At 34.3% G+C, this 12,257-nt stretch overlaps 1 protein-coding gene across 1 annotated transcript; it reads left to right on the forward strand.

Moving 5' to 3' along the window:
• The first annotated feature begins 11,112 nt into the window (after nucleotides 1-11,112).
• Nucleotides 11,113-12,036, forward strand: LOC107505758 (heterogeneous nuclear ribonucleoprotein D-like). The gene has a single exon (XM_036226546.1). The coding sequence runs from the start codon at nucleotides 11,155-11,157 to the stop codon at nucleotides 12,034-12,036; it is 882 nt and encodes a 293-aa protein (XP_036082439.1). The 5' UTR covers nucleotides 11,113-11,154.
• The last annotated feature ends 221 nt before the right edge of the window (nucleotides 12,037-12,257 follow it).

Genomic DNA, 12,257 nt, shown 5'->3' on the forward strand with positions numbered 1-12,257 from the left:
AAAAGTGATGAGAATGGTACTTCTCCTATGTCATTTTCCTCCCAAGAGTCCATAACACCAGTCTAACCATGAGAAAAACATCGGAAACATCCAAATTGAGGGATGTTTCACAAAATACCTAACCAGTACTACTCACAACTGTCAAGGTTAATAAAAACAAGGAAAGTCTGAAAAAGTGCCACATGATGAATAAATGTAACAGAAAAAAAGTATTAGGGGAAAACTAGTAAACCATGAATAGCTAATCATAATGTATAGATGTTGGTTTCTTTACTTGAGACAAATATAACATAGTACTACTTGATGTTAACATCTTAAAGGTGGAATGGAGCATTGGTATATGGAAACTCTACTATCTTAGTTATTTTTCCATAAATCTAGTATTCTAAAATAAAAAGTTTTATTGAAAAAAATAAAACAAATTAAATCTGTCTGAAAAAAACTAATCTGTGAAATCTTTAACTTTACACCTTTCTGTAGTACCTTTTCTGAATCAAAACGTGTTTGAATTAGGATCTTTGCAATTATCAGTTATCTTAACTCTCACTTTCTAGAATCCAGATTGTGACTAGATATTAGAATCCATACTTTGATTCCATTATTTGATCATCATTATAAACGTAGTCTTGTTTTATAAAAAGAAAGAAAGAAAGAAAGAAAGAAAGAAAGAAAGAAAGAAAGAAAGAAAGAAAGACAACTATCTGAATCTTTCAAATATGTTTTATCCCCAAATAACTATATATAACATATATATTATATATTTATATATAACTATAAAATATATATAGCTATATAACTATATATATTTCCAGACTGTTCACTATAGGTATATTTTTTCAGAGATTCTCTTGGAATATAGGTGAACCTAGCAGACATCTGATTCAAAAAGACCAAGTTAGAAACCTCATCCAGAGAAATTCTCTCTTCTTCCTCACAGTGAAGAAAAATCAGCTCTCTTTCTGCATCCTACTCACTTTCTTAGAATGAGCCATTGGGAAGCCGAAAGGTTTCTTTGTCGTGAGGCTTCAGACGTTTACTATTGAACCTCAGAAAACAAAATGAGAAGAAACATGCAATTCAAAATTATTTGGCATCCAATTTAGGTATTATTTTACACGTATTGCTCTATTGATAGAAAACTAAGCTAAGGGGTTTATTTCTTGTTTTCTATTGTCATAGGTAATAGTTTCTGAACTTCTAACTGTTTGAGGAAAAAAGTTTTATATCTAATATATATAAATAGAAAAAATTTGTAATCATTCACAAAATTCTCTAAGAGGATTTTAGTGCTGCTGGGTGTACTCTTGTGCTCAAAATCCAGTAAGACAACTACAAAAATGATATAATGAAGTAAGGTAAAATATGCTTTCACTATGGGCTGACTCAGAACCTCCATTTCAGAAGAACACTGAATCTGACTGACATTAAGGTGTTTATAGGGCATTAGAAGTCCTCAGAGTAGCAAAATATCATAATTATTTTGTAATATTTATATTATTAAGCTTTTTCAGTGCTTACTGAATAGTTCCAAATTCATCTTTCGCCTGAGAATTATAATTAAAAAATTAGTTGTTCAGTTTGCCAAAACTGAGGTTATACACTTATCTTACAGGTACTGTATACTTTTCTGTATGTATACTACACTTTAAAAGTTGTTATTAAAAAGAAGTTAATTACCGTACTCACAGTATACATAGATATAAATATTTTCAAGCTTCACGATTCTTGCATTTTGACACAATCTTCCATTGCACTATTCCAGTTGGACAAGGAAACATTCCAGAATATGTATGTTGCATCTCTACAAACAACACATATTTGCTACACCACAGATCAAACTTGAAATATTTGGAAGTGTTTTCTAAGATAGCCTAGAGAATTTTCAGGAATTTCATACATTCCAAATTGTGTGTGTATATTTATATACAAAATCTTTCAAATAGGTTATGAAAATGTGATCAAAATTATCTTATGATAGAATCAAAGGTTTGCTTTTTAACAACTGTTGATGTTAAAATATTTCTTTAATATTTCTAGGGTTATAAACACAAAAGCATGAAGAAAAATTGGAAGGAAATTGGAACAATATATGTATACACAAAAATGAAAATATAATGCAAAATGTTTAAAAAATGACTATTCCAGAATATCAGGAATTCATTTCAATTTTAAGTTTAGATTCTCCAATGTTCTGTTAATTTTTTAATGATGATCATATCATACTTCAATATTTATTAACATTTCAATATAATCAGCTATTTAATTCTCATTTATGGTGTTTTCACTTGAGGGCTTCTGAAACGTTTTATAACGGACTTTTTGTTTCTAACAGGTTTATTAGAGTATAATTTACATACTATAAAACATTGATGTGTATAATTTAATGACTACTAAGTTTACAGAGTGGTACAACCAGCACATAGTCTGATTCTAGAACATTGTAACATTCACCCCAAATTCCTCATGCTCACTTAAGTCATTCCCTGTTCCAAGGCCCAGTTGCAACCAGTGTTGCATTTTCTGTCTCTATAGATTTCCTTTTTCTGGACATTTTTATGTGAATGCAATCATACAATATGTGATCTTTTACATCTGACTTCTCATACTTAATGTTTTTGAGATTAACTCAGGTAACAGTATCATTACTTTGTTCTTTTATATTTCATTATATAGATGTACATTTATTTATACATCCACAAGTTAATAGATATTTTAATTTTTCCATGTTCGAACTATTACAAATAATACAACTATAAACATTCATGTACAAGACACAAGTTTTCATTTCTCTTGGGTAGCTCATAGGGGTGGAATTTTTAGATCATATTGTAAATATGTTTATCTTTTTAAGAAACAGCCAACTGTTTTCTAAAGCAGCATATAATTTTACATTCCATTATTAATGTATGAAGGTTGTTTCTTCACAATCCTCACCAACACTTATGATTGTGTATTATTATAGTCACTCAAATGGGTTTAAAGAAGTGTGTTATTGTGGTTTTAGTTTTCATTTCCCTAGTGACTAATGATGTGCAGCATCTTTTCATGTATTTATTGACTATTTAGATATTTTTGGTGAAATTTCTATTCACATCTTTCTCTAATTTTTAATTGAGTTGTTTATTTTTAATAATTGAACTGTAAATGTTCTTTATGTATTTTTAATGCAAGTCCACTATTGAATGTTATATGATTTGAAAATATTTTCTCCCAGTTTGTGGCTTTTCTTTTCATTTTCTCAATGAATTCTTTTGAAATGCAAGTGTTTTAATTTTAATAAAGACTAATATATCAAATTATGCATTATTACTTATGTTTTTGATGTCCTATATTTAAATAAATGACTGTTAATTCAGATGATCCCATATACTTTTGGCTCATTCATATGTGATCACAAATATATACCAAAGTTATTATGCAAATACATCATACTCTATAGGGGAAATCAACTAAATATGGTGACTTTATAGTTTAATCATTTTCTGAATCTTCAAAGAAGTACTTTATAAATCATTCTAAAGACCAAATAATAGGTTTCAACTCTAAGTTGCCATAAATTCCATAGACTATGAAAAGCACCTTGGTCCCTTTAATGCTGAAGCATCTCAGAGATTCATGTTGGCCTCCAGTGGCTTCTCACTCTATTCTCAAGGGCATCTTACACTTTCCTGACTCCAGGCTACTATTGGTGACCCCTCTTCTATGCCCGAAACAACCTTTGTTTTCTACCTCTGTGACTGTCTTTACATTATAAGGAAGCTTGTATTTACAAGCTTATCATCTTCCTAATGTTAGTTTAAAAAAGTATTCTATTCATTCTTGTATCCACAAATCCTAGCACAGTGCCTGGCATGTAAGAGGGTTAAAAAAAAACTTTTGTTGCACACCAAAAGAGAACCTGAATTTCCAACTTTATTTCCTATCATATGTCTCCATGTAAATGGCACTGCTAGCTACCACCCAATTGTTGCTTTTAGAACAAATCTAAGTTTGGGGGCATACTGTTTTCTCTGCCTGAGATACTGTTATCCCTCTTCTCTGTCATGTTGGCTAAATGCTTGAAAACACTGAATTTATGCAAGTGCTACACTTTTCCTCAAGCTCAGTCTCTGACAAGCCTAGGAATGGATATTAAGAGTAGAAGAAAGAATCTATTAGGGAACAGTAGCTACAGAAAGAAGGAACAACTAATTTGGATATTAAATTGTCAGGGGACAAAATGAAGCCTTAATTACTGGGCATTTAAAAAAGCAAAACAAAACAGAACAAACTTGTGTTGTTGATTGCAGGTCAACAGTCCACGCTGTTCAAAGAATGAACTGGATATTAGCTAAAGTGAACCAAAACTTTGCCACCCTGACACTGCTTTTTGAGATATTGATTTAAGCTGTTTATTAAGAAAAAAACTCAGAAAGAAACTTTGACCCTCCCTCCTTTCCTACACAAGAGATTCAGATAGAGAAACCTGCTTCTTGAAGGAAATCTTAGGATGCTACCTTAGCCTAATTTGAATTAAATATGGTAAGTAAAAGGACATCAGGCAAAGACCTATTATCTAGATACCCCCTATGCCTCATTGTTTCGTATTTCCCGAGCAAGAATTTGCCTACCACGTATATCCCATTCTTCCTCAACTACCCATTTTTACTTCTGAAATCTAAGACCCATTCCCACCCTTCCTTTTTCTTTGTCCAAAAATGTCTTTTATACCCAATGTTGCCTCACTGTCTTTGGAATTTTCCTGTTTATGTGACTTTCCCATGAGCATATATTAATTTCTCCTGTTAATCTGTCTTGTTAATTAGATTATTAGCCCAGCTAGAAGAACATTAGAAGAGGAAAAGTATAAATAATCATTAGAAGAGGAAAAGTATAAATAATCATTAGAAGAGGAAAAGTATAAATAATTGTTTTAGCTTCCACATAGCAGACAGGAAAAAAAAAACTGAACTGCCAGGTAAGGATTATTGCTTCCCACATTCCTAGAAGTATTGAGAACTATACTGCTCAGAATTCTAAAGCCTGCCATTTGCATGACCAAGTCAACAGAAAAAGCAAAGAACAACTGAATGGGCATAAACTCTTGGTATAAAGATTGTTGACCCAGTATCACTTTAAGTAGATAATACTTCCAGACAGAAGCAAATTATTGCCAAAGGAAAAAGGGAAAAACCTCAAATTAATTTATTGCTGAATACCGATTCACCATATTTATTTCTCATCAACAATGTTCATCTTTGTCTTTCTGTTTTGGTCTAGAAGAAATCCTTTTAAGTTTGTATTTGTTTTCTTAATCTCAATTCCTCTAGTTCTAGATGTACCTGAACCTCTCTTGTCTTAGTACTTGAGCCAAGTGTTTCATTGGTGCAGCATTAGCCTTCCTTTGTCCATATTTGTCAGACTATTCTCAATACCACCCTAGTTGGAATTGATTGTATTCTTGAATCCTTTCTGCACATCCTATGCACTTTGCATAAACCTCTGTAATTCTCTAACTCCACCACTTTTCTTTCTGTGATCAGCTTTGATCTTGCTGTGTGGGGTGCAATTGAAAGAAGATTAGACATGGGACACAGAGATTGTATATTTTGATTTTTAAGTATGTTATCTTTTATAAAGTCAGTAATCATGCTCATGAAATATTCACAACTGGAAATTATCGGTCAGCATATTTTTCTCTAGAGGAAATATGTGAAAAGGTCTTTATTAGCAAAAAAAAAAAAGTATTACAGAAATAAAACCTACGCTCAGTACTTTTATTTCTTAGGTTAAACATCCAGAGTCTGAATACTTAAATATAGATGTTTCCTTGACCTAGCAAAAATAACCGGAAATAAGTTCATATTAAATAGTATATGAATAAAGTATCAGATATCCTTCAGAAATCTTCAATGAGCATTATGTGCACAGACTTAATAGCATTTGTTAATTTTAATATTTATTCATATCTGTGTTTGCACAATATCTAAACCCTGCATTTCCATGACTCATACACTAGCATGACTCTTACAATTTCATTTATAAGCGATACAGATTCCATTAATTCAAGAAAAAATCCTAGCCACTAAGTCACTATTACAAAGAAAGAAAATGGTGGGTAAAGTTGTTTTTCCTTTACCAAAAAAGTTGAAGTCACAAAAATAACTTAACAATTAAATAACACAAAAACATCAAAATAGGCTGCAACTTTTATGAATTTTAATTTAATTCAACATATGTTAAGAATTCTGACCTCCATAAAAAAAAGACAATTTTAGAATTTGTCTCTATCAGTTCATCCATAGGGTATCCTCAATTCTTTGACATGACATTGGCTAACTAGGAGATGAAGAAGATGTCAGGACCAGGGAAATAGTCTCACTACCCCTTTAGTTCTTCTGGCTGTCAAATAATTCAAAGAACATACAGCAGATTAGCAGGAGAAAATTAAAATTTTAGTATATGTACGTGAGGAATTCACATAAGCATGAAAATGCCCATGACAGTGAAGCAACGTTGGATACATAAGACATTTTTTGACAAAGGAGAAAGTAGGGTAGATGGGGCATTAGAGTCCAGAAGTGGGAATGGTGATTTACAGGTAATTTAAAAAGAAGGGAACATACAGGAAAATTCTTGCGAGGAAACTCAGAAACAGTGGGCCACAGCGGGTATCTAGCCAACAGGCTTGGAGTCTTCCTAATGCTAGGGTTAAGATTCTTAAAGCAATTAAGCCAAGTCCCCCTTCTTAAAGCAAGTTTCTGTTTGAATCTCAAGAAAAGAAGGTTGAAGAATTTTTTCTGAGTCTTGTTTCTTAATAAATAGCTTAAAGTCAATATCCTGAAAGACAGTTTCAGGGTGGCAAAATTTTGGTTCCTTTCAATGGAAAAAGTGATATACAAGGTCACACTGATGTATGGAGGAGGAATGAAAACTAGGTGTTAAGTCAAGCTGTATTCAGAGCCTGCAATGAAGGGAAAACAGAGTCTTTAAATTGTACCCTACACAAAATACTCCTAATTATTTATTTCCTGCTGCCAGACCATAGAATAAAGGCTGAGAATTGCTAGCATGCTTTTAATGCTACATACCCATGCCTTTCACATTGCATACCCATACATCAAAGGAAAATAGATAAACAAAGTCTTAAATTTTAATTCATAGAAACTAAGAATGATATATAACTGAATTCCTGAACACTCAGGTGCGCTTTCTCTCTCTCTCTCTCTCTCTCTCTCTCTCTCTCTCTCTCTCTCTCTCTCTCTCTCCCCCCCCCATTGTCTCTCTGTCATTCTCATTATCTGTCTCTGGGAGGAGATCAAGCTCTGTCTGTGGAGCGTTATTCCTTCTCTAATAAGCTTTCCATTTGTCTCTAACTCTGGCATGCGCTTGAATTTTTTCATGTGCTCAGTCAAGACCCCTTCCTCTCTCTCAGTGCAGGACTTGAGGCTCCACATGGGAGGATTTGTCCTGTCCTGTATTAATACTGTTGTTCCAGTATTCTTCAGGTTATGCACAGGTGTTTGGGAAATGGGTTCTCATTCTTTCTGTGTTAAATCTTACCCAAACCAGCAACCAGGTAACTTTTGGAACATGCAATGACAATACTCCTAAGGAGGACTAAGAGACGGATAACCATTACTATAGCCTTCCTTTTACTATATACTGCATATTGTTCAGTGCATGGTGAAAGAAGTTAGTACAGTCTTTTTTTCTACTAACTCTTCTTCTATTTAAACCTTTAATGTGATTCTGAGATTTGCATAAATGAATCGTCTATTTTAAGCAGCATTCTGAAGAGAAATGCATGTTTTAATACCTATCCATGTCTTGTCAAGCAATTCTTGAAACTGCAAAGTGTGTGTGGTCTTCCTACGACAACACACATTTGCCTTCTTTGCAGATGGAAAAAAGGGCTTTTTAAATGACTCTTCATCTAGGCAGAAGTCCAACAGCTGGATTCAGCTGTTAAAAACTTTTGATGTCAATTTAATTTTTAGTCTATTTCCAATGTACTATGTTGAGCTAGATCACTATTTGGATACACTCAAAGTTAGTAGAGAAGAGTATTTCTTAAATGATCATTTTTCAAACTATCTGTAAGCACTCATAATTTAATTTAAGTAATGGGCACTGAAGAGGAAAAAGAGTTACAGAAATCTCACTTTATCAAACAACCAACTAGACCAAGTATGTCAAACACATGCATTTTCATTTCACTAAAGAGAACAGGTTCAAATGAACATTAAAGAACATATTACCACAGAGACAGGTCTATGCCAGCATATCAAATCAGGATACATCCAGGATACCTTTCTGATTTATGGGTCCCTCGGCATCTTTCTGCCAAGGCTGAGTTCTATGATAAGAGAAGCAGGTTAATTCTAAAGGCATATGCCATCCTTCATCATATCCCCTGTTCACCAACAATTACAAACGAGATACCAATGTCTGAGGGACAATCAAATTAAGAGCTATAAATATTGCAGGCATGCTCTAGATCACAGTAAAGCAAACCCAAATGGACATTCCATGTTCCTCAAAATACAAAAATTATGATAGCTTGCATGTATTACAGCACTTGGTCCCCATGCCCCAAGAACAGCAGATCCTTATTTTATACCCCTAGCTTATACGCCATTTTTTCTTGATTTACAGTGCTTAATTTTTACAGCCATTTCACATTTGTAAAATACCTTTGGTAACTGTCTGGGTACGTAACATTCATTCATTCATTCACTTATTCATTTTTCAACAAGGAAATCTCCAGTTGCTTCAATTGTATATGTATTTTGATTCAATATGGAATAAGAATAAATTACTAATTAGAATTATTGTTATTGCACTGCTCCATAAGGAAAGTTAAAATTAGGAATCTGATGACAGTATTTCAATACCTAAAATATATTAAGTCGTATGACACCAACTCCATGGAAAACTAAAGCTAAGTTGCACAGGTGTTAATTCTTTCAGACATTACAGTGGAAAGGAATTATTGTGAAACATTTTAGACAACTAAAGATCATGGAGCATGTGTGTGGAAAGAGAGTACCTCAGCAAGGGTAATTCTTTTCATTAAGGGAGAAGGAATAGATACAGTCTTTCTAAAAAGTGTTCCTTTTTACTGACACAAAAGTAATTACAGTAATAATGTATCATATGTATTATACTGTGTTGAGACCTTTAAATATGGCACCATGTCTGTCCAGGAGAAGCTCACTGACTGACACTTTTATAAAAAGCGCCATGATCAAGATGTATAATAAGTTGTAACAGGTTCACAGCGGGAAGGCACTTAGAGGAGGCTATAAGAGTTAGGCAGATGGAAGGGAACAGGATGTTTGGCTGAGGAGAAAACAAAAGTATTTGGGGAAGAATTTTCAGAATGAACATAGACATGTCAATGTAGAATAGCATCTAAAATGTGGGAGAAGCTGGAGCTTCAAAAAGCTTATAATTAATGTGTGAGCAAGGGAATTTTTTCCTAAAGGTTTTAGTTTTTCCTTTGTTGCAAATGATTCATTTTCCCAATGGCTTCATTTTACTGAGGGTTTTTTTTTTAATACAGTTCCCTTTCACTTATCTCCAAATGACAGTGAGTACGTATATTTTCAGACAGAAAAAAGCAGGCATTATTAACAGTACGATTGTTTTTTTTTTTTTAGAAATGAATAATTTCAAAATTCATTGAAGGGCTACTACATACAGAGCTCATGGATAGGTAGAATATCCTTCCCAAGAGCTAATACAGTTGGCCCTTGAAAGCACTAACTGTGCACCATCCACACAGTTGAAAATGTGAGCAATAACTTAACTCCATTCTCCTCATATGTATTCTCAACTTCCAGTTGATCCTTGAACATCGGTTTGAACTGCACAGGTTTTTAAAAAGTCTGCATAGAATTAATCCCATCAATTTCAAATCCGGGTAGTTCAAGGGTCAACTACATTTGAAGGAAGGAAACAAACACAAATTACTCAATTACATTGTATAGATAATGTCCCAGGATGTAAGTAGTTAAGTTGAGCATTGGTCAAATTTTCAATGCTCAAAAGGTTAAGCTAATATTAAATACCATCTCAATAGTCTGGATAATTGTGACTAATCCTATGTGTACTGACTGATGTGACAGAAATCAGAAATGCAAATGGTTGTCAGAAAAATCTCTTACATTTATTTTAACTATAACATAGATGTGTAATAATATAACATCCTCAATGCTTTCAAATGCTATTTTATAGAAATAGATAAGCAAAATGTCCTATATCCACGCAATGGAATACAATTTGGCTGAAAAAAAAATGGAATTGCTAAAACATGCCATGACACGATGAACCTTGAAAACATTGGGTTAAGTGAAAGAAGGTAGTCGCAAAAGGCCACAGACTGCATGATTTAAAAAGGCTGAGGGGGAAATGAGGAGTGTTTAATGAATAGGGTATAAAATTTATTTTGAGTGGATGAATAGTTTCTAAAATTAGATGGTGCCAATCACACAATTCTGTAAATACATGAAAAACGTTAGAAAGGTGAATTTTATGGTATGTAAATTGTACCTCATCTTAGCTGTTATTTTTTAAAATGTCACTTTTAGACCCCTTCAGCATAGGAATGTGTTTTCCCTGTAATCTACTTTCTGGTCTGCTTCCCACACCTTCTTTTCCATCCCTGCCCCCAAATACACCAATGGAACATGAAATTTACCTAACAGATGCAATGGCCATTTCGACAGGAAAGGTCCATCCTGTACACTTAAAGAGTTTAACAAAACTTGAAAAAGCTACAGTAAGACTAGGAGTTGCGTGTACTCACACGAACTTTCATTTTCGGGCTCTACTGCCTTAAGAAAGAAAAAAAGCCCAGATGCAAACCAAGTCTGTGGTGTAACTCTGATTGCACTTTTCAAACTTCTAAGTACTCACTACTGTGGCCCCACGTCATTACGTTTATTACGTTCATTAGGTCCCTGTTCCGTCACCGTTGCCACCAATTCCCATGATCCCCCTCTCTGACAGTTGAGCCTCCGATGCAATTTTCCAGAAGGCTGTTGCCCTGCCACCAGCCTCATCAAAATGGATGCCCTCAGCTTTGCTCTAAGCAAACTCATTGAAATGAGACAACTCCCTGAGGGCTTCAAAATCGAGGCCAGCAAGTCTCAATTGGTTGCCGGTAAAATGTTCATCGGGGGACTCCACTGCGATATCAGTAAGCAAGCTCTTTTTGAATACTTGTCCCAATTTGGCGAAATCGAGGATTTCATTATTAAAACCCACCCAGACACTGGACTATCCAGAGGGTTTGGATTTGTGCTTTTCAAGGATAATGCCACCATTGAAAAGGTGCTCCAAGTTAAAGAGCACAGAGTGGATGGTAGGAAAATTGAGCTTAAAAAGGCTAAAGTCTTGGAATCAAAATTCTGCCCCAGAAAGGTTTTTGTGGGCGGGTTGAACCCTCGGTTGTCTGAAGAAAAAATCAGACAGTACTTTGGGACATTTGGAGTGATTGAGAATATTGAGCTTCCACTGTGTCCAGGAACAAATGAAAGACGAGCTTTCTGTTTTATCACGTATACCGAAGAAACCGCAATGAGGAAGGTGTTAGAAACCAGGTACCATTACATAGGCTCCGGGCGGTGTGAAGTAAAAATTGCACTCCGAAATGAATATCCGAAGCTGCCACCAAAGAGACGAGAGGTTCCCTTTACCGGGCTAGGCAACCTCTGGGGAGAAAAAGAGTTTCTTGCAAAGCCAAATGCTTACACAATCAATCAAAATGTTAGTGAGGCCATTGGAGATGGCGGGAGGCTTTCTACGGTGCTTATTCCTGCTCTGTTCTCAGTCTGCGATGAAGACTCTAGTTTTTCTGATCAAATGTATGGCAGTTTCTACAATGACTACAGTAACCAAACAAATTTTAATACCTACAGCGGACAATATTTTCTTGGATGTAACTGTGGGACCCATGAGATAGGAACTTCTTTTACTAATTACAGTGTGCAAATAAAAGAGGAGACTGCCTTTGATAGTGATTGCCAGGGAATTTACAAACTTTTCTGAAGTTGAAGAATGAAGCCACCACCACAGAAACACCCTGTCCTTGAATGAAAATTTATGTTACTGATAAGAAATGACTAAATGACTTTTTTGAAAAATGTCAAAACTTCATTATTCCTTCCTCAGCAGTTTCCAGCTGTTTATAAGAATCAGTTATTTTCCTATAACCTTTTGACATTGGAGCAACAGCAAGGAGACTTTTGTTTTATTAAAGTTAACCTTTT

Source organism: Rousettus aegyptiacus, unplaced genomic scaffold (assembly GCF_014176215.1).
Source record: "Rousettus aegyptiacus isolate mRouAeg1 unplaced genomic scaffold, mRouAeg1.p scaffold_m13_p_9, whole genome shotgun sequence".
In the NCBI taxonomy this organism is placed as follows: Eukaryota; Metazoa; Chordata; class Mammalia; order Chiroptera; family Pteropodidae; genus Rousettus; species Rousettus aegyptiacus.